The 19,034-nt window shown below is 46.2% G+C and overlaps 5 protein-coding genes across 9 annotated transcripts in view; 4 read left to right on the top strand and 1 right to left on the bottom strand.

Annotated features, from left to right (window-relative positions):
- apoc2 (apolipoprotein C-II) overlaps positions 1-19,034 on the top strand; it is a 30,829-nt gene that overhangs the window by 911 nt on the left and 10,884 nt on the right. The window lies entirely within an intron of this gene.
- tomm40 (translocase of outer mitochondrial membrane 40 homolog (yeast)) lies at positions 617-4,457 on the top strand. The gene is made up of 9 exons (XM_029129773.3): positions 617-764; positions 1,324-1,548; positions 1,668-1,828; positions 2,844-2,945; positions 3,039-3,144; positions 3,302-3,424; positions 3,527-3,603; positions 3,706-3,808; positions 3,889-4,457. Exons 2-9 carry the CDS (start codon positions 1,341-1,343, stop codon positions 4,026-4,028), a joined length of 1,020 nt encoding a protein of 339 aa, XP_028985606.1. The 5' UTR covers positions 617-764; positions 1,324-1,340; the 3' UTR covers positions 4,029-4,457.
- LOC114843327 (apolipoprotein A-IV-like) lies at positions 1,859-11,939 on the bottom strand. 5 transcript variants are annotated; one of them, XM_029129775.3, is made up of 8 exons: positions 10,853-11,939; positions 10,720-10,761; positions 10,462-10,612; positions 6,955-10,382; positions 6,715-6,854; positions 5,924-6,063; positions 5,752-5,840; positions 1,859-3,186 (listed from the first exon to the last, which is right to left on the bottom strand). In XM_029129775.3, the coding sequence occupies exons 2-4, from the start codon at positions 10,757-10,759 to the stop codon at positions 9,806-9,808; spliced, it is 768 nt and encodes a 255-aa protein (XP_028985608.1). In that variant the 5' UTR covers positions 10,760-10,761; positions 10,853-11,939; the 3' UTR covers positions 1,859-3,186; positions 5,752-5,840; positions 5,924-6,063; positions 6,715-6,854; positions 6,955-9,805. The 5 variants fall into 5 exon arrangements, with proteins under 5 accessions (XP_028985608.1, XP_055358995.1, XP_055358996.1 ...); XM_055503020.1 differs by having other exon boundaries at positions 10,720-11,939; XM_055503021.1 differs by having other exon boundaries at positions 5,948-6,063; positions 10,720-11,939.
- apoa4b.2 (apolipoprotein A-IV b, tandem duplicate 2) lies at positions 12,296-13,630 on the top strand. The gene is made up of 4 exons (XM_029129774.2): positions 12,296-12,378; positions 12,462-12,512; positions 12,614-12,764; positions 12,866-13,630. The coding sequence occupies exons 2-4, from the start codon at positions 12,473-12,475 to the stop codon at positions 13,440-13,442; spliced, it is 768 nt and encodes a 255-aa protein (XP_028985607.1). The 5' UTR covers positions 12,296-12,378; positions 12,462-12,472; the 3' UTR covers positions 13,443-13,630.
- Positions 16,305-18,149, top strand: apoeb (apolipoprotein Eb). The gene is made up of 5 exons (XM_029130021.2): positions 16,305-16,399; positions 16,510-16,569; positions 16,655-16,808; positions 16,906-17,193; positions 17,274-18,149. Exons 2-5 carry the CDS (start codon positions 16,527-16,529, stop codon positions 17,623-17,625), a joined length of 837 nt encoding a protein of 278 aa, XP_028985854.1. The 5' UTR covers positions 16,305-16,399; positions 16,510-16,526; the 3' UTR covers positions 17,626-18,149.

Raw genomic sequence — 19,034 nt, 5'->3', positions numbered from 1 at the left:
GTTAACAAAAGCAACGTTTGCATTTTTGATGGCACTCGTTCTCGGTCCACTTGCTTAAGCATTCATCCTCCTAACTGCTAGAATCCAGCAGATGAGTTGATCCGAACATCTTGGAGAGTTTGCTTCAAGTCCTGTGTGGATTTCGGTTCAGCTGCTTCTGCGTCTTTACGTAATCCCAGACTGACTTAATGTTAAGAATGGTGCTCTGTGCAGGATGCGCCATCTGTTCTAGGACTCCCTGTTGTTAAAAATAGGTTTGTCTGTTTAAATACTTCGTTATGCTGCAGAATCAATGTGTTCGTGATCAGACGTGTCTCTCCTGTTATAAAGAATAAACATGCAAAGTGTGTCAGAATAACACATTTCTTTTGGTCATCGTTGTGTTAAAGCTTAATGAGGCAAAACTGACCATTTAATACAGGAACACGGTTATCGTCAAACAGCACCACTAACATAGAACGCACCCTTACTACGTTTAATCAAAGGCTGTTTGTTCTGTTATGGCCCCTAGATCAGGTGTACCCTTGGAATGTCATTCAGTGGGAGATTGAATGAAACCAATGTTAAGCGAACGCATCTCGCCTTACGTCATACAGGGCGGGCTATCGGATATGTAGCTCCAGCCAATGGTGGTGGAAATTAATTAGAGATTACCCAATCAACGGACAAGACGCGGGAAATGGGCGGTTACTGTGCAACTACAGTCACGGACGTTGTCGTGAACTTTGCCGGTGTTGAACTACTCCTGGACGCGAGTCGTTAGCGTGAGTAGCTGCATTGACATATAAAACATATACGATTATTAAAATATAAAAACAGTCACTAGACGTTGCTAATCCCCACCACTGCCTTCCTAGCTATGTTGTTTCCTGTGTATAGAGATCTCGTGGTCGACTCCACATGGCTACCTAGCCAGCTAGCTAGCTAACCAACCAACCAAGCGTGCTAGCTTGCGTTAGCCTTCACATGTTAAATAATGTGACCCTGGCGGACAGTTTTACTGACTGTTACTGTGTCTTCCAATGTGCTGTCTACGGCGAACTGTTAGCATCTCTTTCGAATATCAATTCGCTTGACATCGACACTGTGAGTAAACTGGGCCGTGGCTAAAACTGACCAGCCCCAGCGTCACTGTTGCTGCCAGGACGGGTGGACACTCACTGTAGCTGGAAAGTCGGTGGGAGATAAACGAGTTTGGGGCTAATTTCGCATTGCTACATTGGATATACTGCACAACTAGTGGATAACAGCACACATGGCGATTCGCACAATTAATAGTGTAATCGTTAAATGACTTGTAACCCCTGGCCTTTTCATTCCCAGGCTGTTATAGTCTAAGTATGGGCAGTGTGTTGGCTGCCGCCTCCCCCAACCCGGCCCCAGCTACAGCTGGAGGTGGACAAGGTGTGCCGGGGTTGGTGTCGGTCCCTCCAGGGTTTACTATGCCCTCCGTGTCCTCCGTCCCCTCACCTAGTTTGGACCAGCAAACAGCGGATTCCTCACTGTCAAACCCAGGCACATATGAGGAGTGTCACCGCAAATGCAAAGGTTAGAAAATCAGCATTCACTCTGTAATATTGTGTGTTTGTTCATTTTATAGTCATTGTATTTCAATAATAGAGTATAGAAGTCCGTTTTTAATGTCTGAGGTTTTTTTTTCGTTTCAGAGGTGTTCCCCCTGCAGATGGAGGGGGTGCGGTTAGTGGTCAACAAGGGCCTTAGTAACCACTTCCAGGTCAGCCATACTGTCAGCCTCAGCACCCTGGGTGATTCTGGTTATCGGTTTGGTGCCACATACGTAGGGAGTAAACAGACTGGACCAGCAGAGGTAATGACCATTTTCCATTTCAGCAGCATAAACATTGTATTATTTCAATTTATTGTGTGCAGGTACAACAAAGTATAGTCTTTAAAATGCAGGAAGAGAAACTAGAAAGAAAAGTGTTTGCCAATTGTCTGTGGAATGAAACTGCTGGTTCCTTTTTATAATCCAAAATTTATAATCTTGGGCCTTGTATTGTTTTAATCTAGATTTGTTTTTTCATATCACCAAACCTTTTGAACATGGCTACTTGGCATCAGATTAATGTGAAGGGCTACCAGTTTGTTACATAATTCTAAAATCACAAATTTGATCAATTCACCATTGCTTAAACTGTAGGCTATAATTATGCTATTCATCCACGTGAACACATTGGTCTGGTTCATGTTAATACTTTCTCACAATAGTTATCAATAATGATCTAATAAGGACAGAAACATTGCCCTTTTTAAAAGGAAGATAACACGTTTCAAAATACTTAATTCGAGTGCTAAACCCCTCGTTTTTGACTGTTTTTAGGCGAATCATATTTTTTGCCAAGTAAAACTTAACTGTTCATAAAATGGACTTGAGGCCTGATACTAAATTTACAGCTAAATAATTGTATGTCCAAAAAGCATGGTTGATTTTTCAGTTTTACTCCAGTCATAATTATTTAGTTCATGATGATTTTTTTAGGGAGATGATTGATAATGTTTATAGATTTAATGTTGTCAGATGACTGAAATTATGTTGAGTTGCATTTTGAGTTGTTCTGGGGAAAATAGAGCTTCGGCACAATCTTTACTAGATCTAAAGCACAATGTTACTTTAACAATGTGCTCCAAGTCTAGTAGTAATTAATTGACAACATTGTTTTATACAAATACACACACTTTAGCGTGTTTAGAATAGGCCCTTATGTGATTCGTGTGGTCCTTCCAGGTGACATGGTGTCTGTCAGACAGTAGTGATGATTTGAGCTTGAGGATTAAATGTTCCTGGACCTTGATGTTTATTTATTCATTCACATTTTTTTTAGTCCTTTCCAGTCATGGTTGGTGATATGGACAATACTGGCAGCCTGAATGCCCAGGTCATCCACCAGCTCACAACTGCTGTTCGCTCCAAAATAGCCATCCAGGTATGGTGACTGTCCTCTCGGGTTGTTTCTTCTGATTCCTTCACCAGTGCGTATCACTAACAGTTACTTTTTTGAACTTTTTATATATTGTAGACTCAACAGCATAAATTTGTAAATTGGCAATGTGACATGGAGTATCGTGGTGAAGATTTCACTGCAGCTGTGACGCTTGGAAATCCAGATGTGCTTGTTGGCTCTGGTAAGATTTATTCTCTGTATTGTAGTAGATGCAGTGCAGCAACTGTAACAGAATAAAACAAAGAACATGGTTTTAGTTTGTTAATGTGGGATTAACATAGATAGAAAACAATCCACTTTACAAATATGACCATATAAGATTCAATGCCTTTGTCCAGGAATTTTGGTGGCGCACTATCTCCAGTCTGTCACACCGGCGCTGGCCCTCGGCGGCGAGCTAGTGTACCACAGGAGACCAGGGGAGGAAGGCGCGGTCACCTCCCTCCTGGGCAGGTACACAGGTATGTGCTCACATGCATATTTCATTACATTTGCAATGTGATAAGGATTTAGATAAATTATTTTACGTCATGTTTGAATAATAAAATCTCTGTTCTTTCCAGGTGACAACTACATAGCTACGCTGACTTTAGGAGGAGCAGGTGCTCATGCTACATACTATCACAAAGCCAATGATCAGGTATTTAGCTTTAGAAATATGTGCTGTATTCTTGTGCATTAGTTTTGGATTTGTTTCGCAAAAAGGTGTTGGGGAAAAAAGAAACATGTTCTTGTATTGCAGTTGCAGGTAGGAGTAGAGTTTGAAGCCAGCACAAGGACACAAGAAACCACAACATCGTTTGGTTACCAGTTGGACCTTCCTAAAGCTAACTTACTCTTCAAAGGTAAATAAAGAAAAGTTCTTAAGTACAGTTAGCTGACTAGATTACAAAATAAATTTTCATACAATTTTCCCATTTCCCAGGCTCAGTTGACAGCAACTGGGTGGTGGGGGCAACCCTTGAAAAGAAACTGCTTCCACTGCCTCTCACGCTGGCACTAGGAGCTTTCCTGAACCACCGCAAGAACAAGTTCCAGTGTGGCTTCAGTGTCACTATTGGGTAGAAACGTGGGGCCTACCTGGAGCCAGCTCGCAGGCCACAGCTTGGACCGGCACAGAGGCACACAGGAACCTGGACTAAGTTTTAGAAATTGGACTCAAGAGACTCTCTTCAAGTATGATTTCTGGGCAGACAGAGAGACAAAGACAACTACCAAGGCGCCAGGACTGGCCAAGCCATGCCTACACACTGTAGCACAAACATCTTTCCTTTATGGTGTATCGGTTATACCCAGAGGCTAGAGAAATGTAAATCAAAGGGCATCAGGAGATGCATGATGTGATGTGAAAATCAAAGTGGTTAGACCTAATATATGGTGATCTTGTATGATGGATGGAAATAAATGTGATTACCTTTTGTAACATTAGACCATGTTATTGCTGCAAAGGGAGAAGATAAATTGTGACATTTACAATCTGTCTTTATCAAGGTAGTTAGCTATTTGTGCGTCTCTTCTGTCGTGTCTACCAAACACTTTTTTTCACCACAAATTACTTTCACAACTATACTAGACAGATTTGTTTTATCATACTAATGAGACATTTTCTGTTACAAGACTTAACGAGACTCCATACTACGCATACGACTGTGCTAAAACTATACTGAGACTATTTTGATGGAAATGCATAATGAAGTCATCAGTTTCCATTTTTAATACACTATTACTTACACATTGAGACTTTTTCCACACACGGGCTTTTTACAAAACTATACTTCTCTATAACACTGATACTTTTTTCACCAAATACTATGCTGACTTTTTTCACCACATACTATACTGTCCTTTTCCAACCAGATACTATGCCCATGACCTTTTTCACCACCCATTATATTGACACTATTTAACATACTATATACTGACCTCTTACAACAAACTATAACATTTTTTTCACCTTTTTATATTATGACTTTTTTTTACCACATACCACAATATGAGACTTCACTAAGATACTTTCACCACATACTATACTTTGACTTTTTCAAGCACACACTGGAACTTTTTTCTATATTAAAAACTATACGGTAACCTTTTTTTCACCACAACACTGATACTAATAAGATTTTTACCATATACTATATAATGACCTCTTTATCACAATGTACTATAATAACCAAAATACTATAACCAATTTTTGATAACATACTACACTATAATTTTTCATCACATAATATTCTGATACTTCTTTCACTACATACACACTATGCCACTTTTTTGCCACATAGGTTAATACTTTTTTCACCATATACCACATTAACCCTTTTTTTAACCACATACTATACTAAGAGACTTTACTTTTATATTATGTTATTTATATTTTGAGACTTATTTTCTGTAGGTACTTTAATAAAGGTTGTAAGGTTTATATAATTCTACTAAGGTACATTCCACTGAACAATACCAATATTTCATTAAAATATACTTTACTAAGCTGTATTTTTCAAAATACTACACTAAAATGCATATTTTATAACATAATATGCAAACAAACTATTAACATATTTGTTTTGGTAATCAGAAACCTATTGGTGTTTAGGTATTAATTATTTAAACTGTAGCGCGCACCACATCAATTCCAATAGCTGCTACAGGTGAAACAGCCTGTGGACAGGTAGAAGTCTTATTCTCGCTCTACATCAACAGTAGTTGTAAAAATATTAGGTCTCCAGAATATAGATGTAATTTATCTCACAATGGGAAAAGTGTCAAACATGAAATGCATCCTTACACGCTCCTCCAGTCAAACCAGAGCTCCCACCAAAGCATCAGTGCTGCCAAGGGCCTTCCACTGAGTGGACCTTCAGTAGAATCACCACCCTGCAGTTGACAATAGATTGACAGAAGTTATAATTCAAGTCCAGTGGGCTGTGTTTAACAAATATCATGTTGGACAGTTTAACCTTTGTTGTTGGTGTTGGCCTTACGTCCCTTCTGAAGGTTTCTGAACAGGTCTGCTTCAGATGTCGTCTGTTCCATCAAATCCTTTCCCGTTCATCCACCAACCTTCTGGCCTTCCTGTCCCTCACAGGCTGCTTCTAGGCTGAAGTAAACAATAGTGTCAAAATCACTTTGACTTGATTAACTCCAAAATGTGCATGCTCCAAGTAAAAAACTTCATTTGCATTTGTGTATATTTCTCATCTTAAAAGGCACGTTGAAAAGTCTATTCTCAAATTCATAAACCTGGATAAATGAATACAAGCAGCAATTACCATAAATCTATTTTAGCATTTGTAGATGTGCCCCCTGTTGGGAAGAGTATGGCTTGAGCTATTCATTAAGAATTTAAAATTCATTATACAACAATATTAAAATTACTTATATTCAAAACCATTTTGCACAATTGTATAGTGAACTTTAAAAAAAATGTCACCAGTTTAAACATTATTTAACATTTAACAATTTACTGGAAAAACTAGAACATGAATCAAATTTCACTCAGTTGAATAGTGCACGTTTCTTAAATGTAAGTCAAAAGTGTCAAATATGTTCAGTGGAAATGTGTTTAGGGTTGACATTGGGAAAAAAAAAAAAAGTATTTTGACAGAAGCAGGTCAGTCTGCAAACAGTCAAATCCAAATAAAAATTCCTTGACGACCCTGGGACTAATGGCAGAATGAAGGTGAAGAGACTGAAGACTGCAGTGGGTGAGAGTGGACCAGGCAGGTGGGTTTAGACTTCAAACTGATACCTTCCACAGGAGTCGGTGCGGTGGGAGAGTGTCCACAGGGGTGCTTTCCCACAGAGCAAGATCTGTGGATCCGGGGTTTGAAGAGAGAAGAACATCACCAAGTCTAAGGAAGCGAGTCAAAATGGCCGACGGCCCTGAGGCTTCATTTAAACACAGCAAAAGTTTAGGTCAAAAGCAAAATCCATGAGGACATTCTCTAAAGCTGAATGATTTCAGGTGTGTGAAACGGTTCATAAATACCTTCAGGCATGAAAGTCCACAGTGGTTTCCAAGGTTAGAACAGCTGACAGCAGACTGGATTGAATAGACCGAGTCCACACAGTAAAACATGACCTGGCTCAGTGACTTCAGGCACGAACATGGCTTGAATACAATGATACACACGAAAAACGCAAAGCACCGTCGGCGGCTTGACTTGAAAAATGTTAAATGGTCGGAAAAAGACGCGAGAATGCTTCTAAGTGCAACAACGGCAGCCCAGAACCTGAAACAACGCTCATTCCCTCCAACATGGGGTGGCGGGAACCACTTACACGAGCCCTAACGAGGCTCACGTGAGTTTCACGGACGTGGACAACACGGAACAGGTGAAAACAATTAGAGGCCGGAACGGAAGCAGACCCTTGAAAAAAATTTAGCCGTCGAACCCGGAAGTCAAATACCAAATGACAGTCATTCAACATGACATAAATGAACATTTGTTGTATCTGTGGCATACACACAGGATAAAAGTTGTGAAATTAACACAGCCGTAGTTGTTATTTATTTTTTAGGATTTCCCCAGTAAAACTCGGCTCTACATCACATGGACCTAATTTCATTAACTGCAGCGACACACACGCAAAGTTACCTGAGCCCTGACTGCACACAAAACGCCACGAATACAGAAGAGTCTTTTTTTTAGTCTTTTATAAAATCAGTTTAATGTTTTGCTTTTTAGTCAATAGTAAATAATGATTAACGTCACACTAAAGTTTGCTCAGTATTTTGTGAACCCAAATGACATTGGTTTAAGGATCTGAATATTTGTTCTTTACATTTACAAAGGTCAACAACAGTAAACGTGGAGAAAACATGCTTTTGTCAATCCTAAAACTTTCCTCCCTGGTCTGACAGTTTTTTATAGTGATATTGTAAAAAATAAATCACTAGCATAGAATTAGAATGAGACACAGAAAGTTTCTTCAATTAGGATGTTCTGACATCGACTTCCCCAATAAATATTACTACGTAAACTGAACCGATATATATTCTAGATGCAGCCAAACAATAACAGACAGGGTAATCGTGTGACTTTAGCAGGGAAACTGAAGCTATAGTTATAAATAAATCATTATTAGTAGCATTTTATTTTTTAAGTTTGGTTGGTTTAAAGATAAAAAGGAGGAAATACATCTATTTGACTCATGCATGGTTACAGTTTCACCACTAGATGGCAGTGTGTTCACTTCTTTTCCACTGAAGGTTGAGTCATGTCAACTAGATTTCTTATTTTCAGTAGAAACGTTTTAGCACCACTGCATGACGTTAATTATCAGGAGACTTATTCAGATGCCTGCAAAAATTCATTACGTTTGGTTTTACTTTACAGTTCAGTACAGTCACTCTTTAAACTCAATATACTTATTTATTTCTACTGTTCTTCAAAGATGGAGAGAAAACACCGGCTTCATCCACTGCAGTTTTGTTGGATTTAATCATCTTTCTCCTCAAGCACATGCTTTCATAACATTGTGGTCTCATAGCCACAACAAGCAAGCAGCGGCCTGAAAGCCCTCACAGCGACGCACAGACGTGACAGTTTTCCTCCCCAGCAGCAGTGATGCAGCATCAGAGGAGCAGCAGTGGCCTGATGTGACGCAACACTCCTCTGTATCAAAACACCTGAATCTCTGCTCGCCCCCATGGTGAACAAGACAGGATCCATCTTGTTCAGAGAAACGCGTGTGTGTCAACAGCAACTCCCTCCTTGCAGTGGAGTGTGAATGGGGCAGACACGGGTCTGGCCTCCAGGGGTAGAGCGCTGCCTTTCAGCGGTTTTGACTGATAATGCAGCGTGAATAGAGACTCTGGGGGCCCACACAAGTGCTAATCAGGTATAAAACAGGCCGGCGCATGAGAAAGGGACGTCGGATTTGCATTCGTAGGGACGGAGATTTGTAGAGAGTTGTAAAAAGAGGACTTTTAAATAGCTCAATTACATTAAGCTACATTGATTAAAGGTGCTTTCCTCTTCATATCAAGCTTCAAATCGCGGAGTTGTATCGCGATTATGAGGCATCCCAGAATAAACCTGCACACAATGCAATAAACAATGAACAATCATGTACTGTACTGTGTGTATATGTGTGTGCGCTGCATTGTCGTTGGACCCTGACCCTCCACGTTGGATGCTGGCACAGTAAAGAGTGGGAGGACTCGGACGATAAGGCTTTGTGTCGTGTGTGCGTATAGTGTTTGCCTTTATGTGTGAGCTGCGTTAAATGAAATCACGTGGGCCGCGCACGTTTCAAGCGCCGGCACCAGGAAGGAGCCGTTTCATGGCAAGCGTTGACAAGTACGAGGATAAGAGCAGGCCTCTCTGCCTCTGGATGGAGAGATGGAGCCGCGAGAGGGCATGTTAGGACTTGGCCACTGAGGGAAAACACTGGTCCCCTTCCAGTAAAACACAGCAGACGTGCCGCTGTGGCCCGTGGCCCCAGTAATCGCTCGGCGCTCACACTTCATGACACCTTGTCACATTTTAACACAGCGGCTGCAGAGGCAGCACTGAAAGAAAAAAAAAAAAACTAACGAGGATCTGTCGCCATGTTTTTGCTCGATTGCTGAATTTATTTTATAACTTAGAGAAATTTAAAAAAGCTACAGCGTCCAACATCACAACACATGATAAAAAGTCAGTATGTACACGTTTGAGTGCAGACGTTTGCTTTGCAAATATTGCACTTAGCAATAAATAGGATGCCGTGGGCCGGCATCCAGTTCATTTGGCGTACAGTACCCTTCGCACATGAAACGACTGCATGCTTCAGTTTCAGCCCAAGCAAAGCCAGCCTCTGGGTCCGCGGTGAAGCATGTTGACCAGGCGGCCTCAGTTGTCTTGAATGAGGGACTCGTAGAGGGTCGTGAGCTGCATCAGGAGGTCCTGCGTGTAGGGGTCCAGCTTTTCCCTGAAGTCTTCTGCGTAGGGGGCCACCATCTGTTTCACCAGGTTGGCCCCCTGACTCAGCTCCACCTGCACCTTCTCCTTCATGGGGGCCACGCTCTCGTGGAGGTTCTGCAGGTGCCGGTCCACCTTGGTCTTCAGGCCGTCGGTGTAGGGCCCCAGCTGAGCCTTCAGGCCCTTCACGCTCTGCTCCAGGCTGCTCTTCAGCTCCTCGCTCTTCTGCACCAGGGTGGACCTCAGGGCCCCGGAGTCCAGGGAGTCGGCGTACGGCGCCAGTCCGCGCCTCATCTGCTCCATTCTCTGCTGGATCCGGGCCTTCGTGTCCTCGGTGTAGGGCTCCAGCTTGTCCCGCACGGAGCTCAGCTCCTGCGTCAGCGCGTTTCTCAGCACGTCGGCCTCTGTGCTGATCTTGGTCATCAGGTGCTCGGCTGCGGGCGAGAGCTGCTCCTGGAGGGCGACCGCGTACTCGCTGGCTAAGTCCGCGCTTTCTGCCAGACGGGCGCTAAAAGACAGACGTGCAGATGTTTGCAACGGCCCTAAAGCGCTGAGTGACGCAGTCATCGCGCTGATCCGGGACTTACTTGACTTCCTGTCCGAACTGAGACTCCTTGATCATCTGGAGCGTGTCGTCGGCCGTCTGCGTGGCCTTGGCGATGTAGTCCCAGAAAGCCTCCGTCAGCGCGTCCACCTGGGGCTTGGGAGCGTCAGCGTAGAAGAGGTTGGCGTGACAGCCTGCCGGGTGCGGACGAGACCGCGGGAAGTTGAGTGCAGTGCGGAGTTTTGACTTTTCAGTCCACCCTTAACTTTGCGTATAAAAATGGAGACGGTGTTGAACTCACCGGAAAGCACGGCCACAGCCAGAAGCACCAGCGCCTTCATGTCTGCGCCGACAGAACAGAAACGATCAGACCCGCTTCTACTTTGATCTCCTTGTTTACCTGCTTGTACCTCTGAATGTAGCGTAATTCTCACCTGTGTTTGGCTTGTGTATCTCGCAGCCTTTGCGTTTGTCGGACCGCTGCTTCCGTGTATATATGCTGAAGCCAGATAACACTTGTAGTGAAGAGCCCAAAGTCCAGGAGTCCCTTCCATGCTGTCAGAACGTCTCTCTTCCTGAAGCTGTGGCTTCTGTCACATGACAACTCCGACGCAAGCTTTATAGTGGTTTTGTCTTCAAAATTCAGAATATTTTATACTTTATTTGTGCCTGTCTTAAAGTATTTAGTAAAGCAGTCAGGAGGTAACTGTCCTTGAAGGGAACATTGTTGGGCCAATACCGGGGGCCAAGCAAAAGTACAGTAAACCTCATCGACTGGAGGAAATGACAAAATATTGAGCGGATCTCTTTTCCTGAATGGACGCGACACGTTCAAACCACGTTGTTTCTCTACAAAGCACAGTTCAAAGATCAATAAATGAAAATAAAAGAATCACCGTGACAGGACGTCATCGTCCGTTTATGCGACAGTGAACAGTGGTTGAGTAACAGACAAGGTTCCGTTTTTATTCAGTTGTGGTCTCGCACTAATGGATAAGAGAACTTGTTAAAGTTACTGTTAAATACTATATTTGCTTGAATTAATTAATTAATTAAGCGAAGAAGACAATCTTTCGTTATTCCCTGTCCTTCTTTACAAGCTCATCAAATTACTGGAAGGATTCTGACAAACATTCCAATTAAGCTTTTTGCATTTCAGTAAGTTGTTGCTTAAGTGCTCTCACTCTTCTTAATTAATATTATCATCTCTTCAACACGGTGATGTTCAACACATCTTACCAATAAAACACACTCACACACACTGTACTAAAAAGCTGCTCCTTGGTAGCGTTTGTGACGTTGACCTCTGATGTCTTGGTGTAAAACAGCAGCTACTTTGTTCTTCAGGAGCTGACGGTGTCCTAATCCACTGACCTTTGGCCGAGCTGACACATCGGGGTTCAACATGGGCACAACAGAAACTAGGACTATGAGATGTGACGTTGGCTGGCACTGTGTCAAGCTAATAGAGACAATAAAACACCTACTAGATATCTAATCAATGGAGGACATCAGAGATATTAGAGACAGAGGTTGTGTCTGCGTCTACAGGGAGTTTATCTGTAGCTCAGAGGAGCTGAGTGATTAGAGACGGGGCCGAGGACAAGGTTCATCGTATGGATCCTTCACACGAACGCTGACAAATCACCGCTGTGTTCAGGTAGTTATAACGGCTTAAAAGAGTCCAGCAATAATACGGGTTTGATATTTTAACACGCGTTCTGCCCGACAGACACACAAAGACCAGTTGTGGCGTGCGCGTTCATTAGTGTGACAGTGAACGTGGCACGAGGCGTCATTGAGGAGCGCAGGGTGAGGCGGCGTGACAGCAAGGCACTAGCACCTGGACTTTGGGATCATTACTGTCTGGCCCCCTATATAAGCCGCACAGTCTCACAAGAGGAAAGCAAGAGCTGCCAGAGGGACTTGCACACACACAAACACACACTCGCAGACTCAGGTAAGACGGCAGAACCGAGGGGAGCCGTCGGCGCGGCTGCTTCTCCGCTGCTGCCGTGACTAACTGGGCTTCTCTTGCCGCAGGTCCAACAGCCATGAAGCTCCTTGTCGTGCTCGTCGTGGCCGCCTTCACCGGTGAGTAGGACGTTAGCACCGCATTGTAGGAACACGGTGTAAAGAGTTAAGGGATGGGGTGCGAACGAGGACTGACAACGCGGGCCTTGTCTCTGCAACAGGCTGTCACGCCAACCTCTTCTACGCCGATGCGCCCAAGCCACAGCTGGAAGCGCTGACCGATTCCTTCTGGGCCTACGTCGCCAAAGCCACGCAGACGGCCGACGACACCCTCCAGCTGGTCAGGAAGTCTCAGTTCGGACAGGATGTCAGGTAGGTGCAACATGTGACAGTGTGCAAATGTGCCTAACGGGACTCCGGCGGGTGGAGTGCGCGCCTCGCTAACTGCAACTCTCCTGGTTGGTCCCGGCTAGTGCTCGCCTCACGGAGAGCGCAGACATCGCCAGCAAGTACGCAGTGACCCTCCAGGAGCAGCTGCCGCCCGCAGCTCAGGACCTCATCGCCAAGGTGTCCGCGGAGGCTGACGTGCTGAAGGAGCGCGTCACCCAGGAGCTGAGCTCCGTGCGAGACAGGGTGGAGCCCTTCACCGAGGACCTGAAGGCCCAGATCCAGCAGAAGGTGGAGCAGCTCAAGCAGGACCTGGCGCCGTACGCCGACTCCCTGGACTCCGAGGCCCTGAGGACCGCGCTGACGCAGAAGAGCGAGGAGCTGAAGACCGGCCTGGAGCAGTCTGTGAAGGACCTGCACACCCAGCTGGGGCCCTACACCGACGACCTGAAGGCCAAGGTGGACCGGCACCTGGTGGAATTCAAGGAGCGCGTGGCCCCCATGACCGTTCAGGTGCAGAGCGAGGTGATGCAGAGAGCCCAGCAGGTTAAAGACATAGCCGCCCCCTACGTGGATGAGCTGAGAGAGAAGCTGGACCCCTACGCCCAGGACCTCCAGGCCCGCCTCACCTCCCTCTACGAATCCTTCGTCAAATCCAAATAAGTAGTTTAGCCACCAAAGAACTGCCTCTAATCACTTTGAGAACATGTGATTCTCCATTTGACACACAAGCTCGCCGGTTCTGAGAGTGGAGGGTGTGTAAGGACAATGACAGTATTATTAAGTGTCGGTCTGTGACCACAATGCTCGCTTCTTCTGTATTATGACAATAAAGTAAAAGCAAAACATGAGCTCGCATGTGCGTTGTGTTCATTACGGGGTCCAAATGACATGAGGTAAAACTTGTCATCGCCCCGACGCAAACAAACCAGAGCTAGCAATTACACGTGTAATTACACGTTAGTAAGAAGTTCAGAGTTCAAATTTTCCAAGACCAAAACACATTCAGAATGAACGTTGTTTACGGTGCGGTTGCAACATCGGCCCCCCTGTCCCCCCCGCCCCCCCCCCGGCCGCGCCCCTGCTGAGTTCCTGTTGTGCCTTTTGGACGGGGCATGTCCAGGTCTGCCTCTGCAGGCTCATGAAGACGTCCTGCGTGCGCCTTGTTTTCCGTCTTCATCCGCGGCTCCGTCGCTGCTGCCAGACTGCTCCCACGCCGCCTCGCTCGGTGCCAAACAACATTCCTCTGTTCTCCCCGGCCGTCGCGCCCCCTGCTCACCGTTAACCCTCCAGGGGCACGCAGCTCTGACTACACACTGTCAGTCTGAATAAAACGGCTTTCATATATTATTAATAAACTCTGAATATTTCTGGCTCTCAGGAGTCTGGTCGATTGTTTTACTCAAATCTATTTAAATAGTAACTAATAACTGTGTTTGAATGAAGCCATCGTGTCATTTAATTTGAACAAAAACAAACAAGAGCCTAAAATATAAACTGAAAAGCAACCCAAGAAAGTACTAGAATCCCTTCATCATTTGGCTCCAACCTTCAGCTGACGCCGCTCTGACTCACAACCATCTGATGTTGAGTGTACAACATCAAAATAACAATTCTGCCCTTGAACATCCAGTTCAGTGACTTTTAACCACACATGTTACTGCAGTCAACTCGCTGACTCCACTAAAACTGCTGTTTTCTTCTGTTGAGCAGGATGAGATCATCCAGATTTAACCAAAACACGATTCTTCCAGGGAACAGCGTCACCGTGTTACTGCCGTTCAAGCACCTAAAGATGCTCTGTCATTAACTCTGCGGTGCCAAGCGTTTGTTGTGTGGTTGTGGAGCAAAAGCAGAAGCGGCTTTACTGTATTACTCCATTGATCGTCTTGGTTTCACTTCCACATCTGCCTCTTTGTCCGCTGGTGACCTCTCATCCATCAACTCTGCACAAACCAAAATGCAGATACTGTCAACACAAGAAACTCAAATCTGAAAATATAATGCAATTATGTCATTTTTGCCAACACAGTCAGTGGAATGAAGCTGATTAGTTGTGTGTTTAAACTGGACTGGACTTGTTATCTTGCTGCCGTACAGTGCCTCCTCCTTGAGGTGTCACAGAATAAAGGACAAAGGTCCTGCTCGTCCAACAGGGATGTGACACCGAAGCACACAGGGTCTAAGCTCGACATTTCATCAGCTGTTCATTCCCACAGTCTCCGGTGGCAACAAAGAGTCCTGAAGGGCAAAGGTCATCACACACGGGCAGTGAGGGAGTCAGTGAACTGGACGCACGGTTAAAACATGCTGCTGCCACATAGGACGACACCATAAACAAACGTCTGTGGACCAGGGGACATGACAGCATGTCCTGCTGCTCATCAAATATCGTTGCTCAATAGGATGTTTCTTCATTAAATACTCCCCTTCTCCTCTGTCGGTTTCAAAATGATGGATGAAAACTACAACAAGCAAACAGAACAGATTAGGCTTTCAACAGCGTGGTTCTTGTGTAATTTGCTTATTTTTTTCAAGGTCCTTGTTCGGTTTTTACAGGTTATAGCAAGATTAGCTTTGTGTATTTTATTACTAATCTTTCTTTTATACACTGGGCTTAATGCACTCGACTGTTCTATGACCCCCCCCATGCCTAAACATGCCCGTCCTGTCTACGTCTTTGTACTTTAGCACTTAGAGCCTCAAAGCTTTAACACCAGATTGTCATGCACTGATGCTGGAGGTGTGCTGGGGGTTGTGTGTCTGAAGGCGTCAGCGGTCAGCAGCAGGGCATTTATATTGAAATGCACGTGTGATGTCCTAATTTACATCCTGGTGCCAGGAGCGTTTATGCTCAGGTAGCAGCACTTAGTGATAATGATCAGAGGGAAACCAGTGGCCGGTAAAAATGAGACCCATGACTGAGAAGCATTGACATCTGCTACTTGCTACTAAAATTAAAACACTTGGGAAAATCTAAACCAATTAAACCCTAAACAATGCTATTTTTATAATATTAGATGAGTATAACCAGCTGTAAAATTAAATCTTTTTAGTTATTTTACACAATATTCCACAAAAATGTCCACGTTGCTTTACAGATGTAAGATTAACAAACTAGACCCATACAACATAGTGCTCTATTTAGTAAATTAGACTGTAAAGCAAGGTGCGTGCGTACGAGATTTTATATTTACAAACGTTATTTTAAGTCTTTGAATGCAACACCCTGGCTTCAAACGTTTTCCCCGTGTGTGTGAGAAAGTTCTGAATACTGCGTTCTCTGCCGTGTTGATAGGAGCACGTGCACGGTGAAACATATGAAAACAACTCACAAGAGGGGGCAAAAAAATCGAGGCTGAGAAACTTTTGCCCCGTTCTCCTTGTGACCGCTCGTTGCTCAAGCGTCCGGTCAAACAATGCGCGCCGAGAACTTCGGACGCCGACTTTGGTGTCACGTTGCGTGGAAGGAAGCGGGGCTGCGCGCGGACGAATCGCCGTCACCTCACCACGTGAACGCGCACGCGTCGCCACCCTGCCCACGCGCGCCGGCAGCCTCCTGCGACTATAAAAGCCTGCAGTCAGCGCTCAGGGAGCACGGAGGAAGCTCGACCTCTCAGGTGAGCAGCGCGAGCGCACGTCACGCGGGGAACCAGCGGCTTCCCACGTGCGAATTTATTCTCTGTAGCTCTCTTGTTACTAATAATGTCTGTTTATTGTTTCTTCGCAGCTGTACCTGTAATAACCATGAAGGCTGTGGCTCTCATCCTCGCTCTGGCAGTCATCACCGGTGAGCGCTCTCTCTCTCCTCCATCGAGCCTTCCGCCCGTTCCCCTCACGTGCGGGTGCGTTCAAACTCTTCTTCTCCTCCCCAGGCTGCAGCGCCCGTGCCGTGCGCCAGGTGGACGCCGCCCCGGCCCGCTGGGAGGACACCGTCAACCGCTTCTCCGACTACGTCTCCGAGCTGAACCAGAAAGCCGACGGCGTGGTGCAGTCCCTCAAGGCCTCGCAGCTCAGCAGGGAGCTAGAGTAAGTGGAGCCGGGCCTTCATTTCAAAATAAGAGCGGGTTGGTCCCGTGGTGACGCTCCTCACGGGCCCTCGCCTCGTTTCTGACCCTCCCTGCAGCACGCTCATCACCGACACCATGGCCGAGCTGACCACCTACACCGAAGGCCTCCAGGCCAAGCTGAGCCCCTACACCGACGCCTCCTCCGGCACGCTGCTCCAGGACCTGCAGCTTCTGACCACCAAACTGCAGAAGGACATGGTGGACGCCAAGGAGCGCAGCACCCAGTACCTGGGGGAGCTGAAGACCATGGTGGAGCAGAACTCGGGCGACGTCCGCAGCCGCATCACCACCTACAGCAACAAGCTGAAGAAGCGCCTCAACAAGGACACAGAGGAGATCCAGAAGTGAGTTGCACCGAGGCTTTTATTTTGTCGGGTCGCTTTTAACCTTCATCTAACCGGCTCCCGCGTGCCCCCCCCCCCAGAACCGTGGCCACCTACCTGGACGAGCTGCACTCGCGCACCTCCCAGAACGTGGACGCCGTGAAGGGGCAGGTGGAGCCGCTGGTGCAGCAGGCGGGCGACTCGGCCGCCCGGCGGCTGAGCGACGTGTCCGCCCTGCTGAAGAGCCAGGCCGAGGGGCTGGGCCAGCAGCTGGAGACGCAGGCCGCCGGCATCCAGAGCCAGCTGCAGGCCACGGCCGACGAGCTGCGCACCTCCCTGGAGGGCAAGATGGACGAGCTGACCGAGCTGCTGTCCCCCTACGCCACCAAGCTGCGCGAGCAGCTGGAGGGCATCGTGGACAAGGTCAAGGAGACGGCGGCGGCGGCGGCCTGAGCCGGAGGCGCCCTGGAGCGGGGGGGGGGGTGCACGCACTGATTGCATTATACCCAGGTCGCAGTGTTTGTGGGGGTGATGAGAGGTCGGACGAGATGCGCCTTTGACAGAAGAGTCAGCAGATCCACGTCTGCCTGAGTTCTCGCTCCAGCATAGTCGCCCCCTCCTCTTATCACCCCCCCCCCCCCGAACACGAGCACCCGCTCAATAACAGCCTTTAATACGCAAACAGACAATTATTTGTAATATGCTTCGCTTTTCTACTTTAAAGGGGCCTCAACGCTGTCGACGCCCCCGAGGCCTCGTGTTACGTTTTCTACCTTTTAGTTCTGGTTGTAAATATAGCTGCTGAGTTTGAGCCTCGTAGTATTGAAGCCTGTATCATCAACACAAGAGTCTGTCGTGTGGACGAATGCACTGAGTGATGACAATCAGGTGACGGGAGCGCGCGCTGTGTGTCTGTGGAGGTGAATGTAAAACGACTCGATGACAATCAGAGTAAAGCATAACGCTGCCGACGTCCAGTCTGTGTCCTGTGTGTTTCATCCGTGCTCCGCTTCCAAACGAACATGAACCACTCATTTATTATTAAACCCAGGTCCAGTTACGTGCAGCTCACACGGCACTGACCCGCGGCTCAGCCCTCGAAAAAACATCATTAGGTTAAAGAGAGAGAGGAGATCAACATCTGGGACGAGTCCAGGCCCCGTCCTCTGTTCGTTGCATTATCGAACTGCTGCAGACGCTTATATAAGAGCAGTTCCTGAAGCTTTTCCACCTCCTCCTCACACAAACACACGGGGAATGAGACCTCTGCTCTACATGAGTGATATAATAACAAATACCCCATCGACTTTCTCGTTACTGCCTCTCTCTCTAAACAATCACAGCACAAACCTCGCTTCTTCTAGCCCGGACTTGCTGCCGTCTTCTCCCAGATTCCTATCTCATGATCCCAGACTTTTGGGAACGTTCTGTGCCTTTATTTCATTGTGACACTCGGCACCGGCAGCGTTGCCTCCCTTAAATTCAGATTATATAGAAGTCCATGCCCCTTGAACTTAACGGCAGCAATAATGTAAATGCATTTTATTGGCATTTTATTGGGATATTATTTTTAAGCAGCACTTAAAATGAAGTGAGACCAGTGCACAGCTTGCTGTCTTGTATTGGCCAACAACAGCTGTACTGATGCTGTACTTTTGCTCCCTGGTGGCACAACGTTACACTGCACGGCTGCATTCGGCACATTGCACTTAATGCACAGCTTCTTCACAACTTTCTTAGGACAAAGCACGACTAAACGCGCGTCTTTTAATTCTCTGAGGTAACAATAGACCCACCTCTGCCCCCAAACACAAACTCATCACTGGCCGACGAAATCCAAAGTCCGGGGACTTTCAGCTGAT

Source organism: Betta splendens, chromosome 16, assembly GCF_900634795.4.
Source record: "Betta splendens chromosome 16, fBetSpl5.4, whole genome shotgun sequence".
Lineage (NCBI taxonomy): Eukaryota > Metazoa > Chordata > Actinopteri > Anabantiformes > Osphronemidae > Betta > Betta splendens.
Note: the sequence above shows the minus strand (reverse complement) of the source record. Positions and strands in the feature narration are given on the sequence as shown.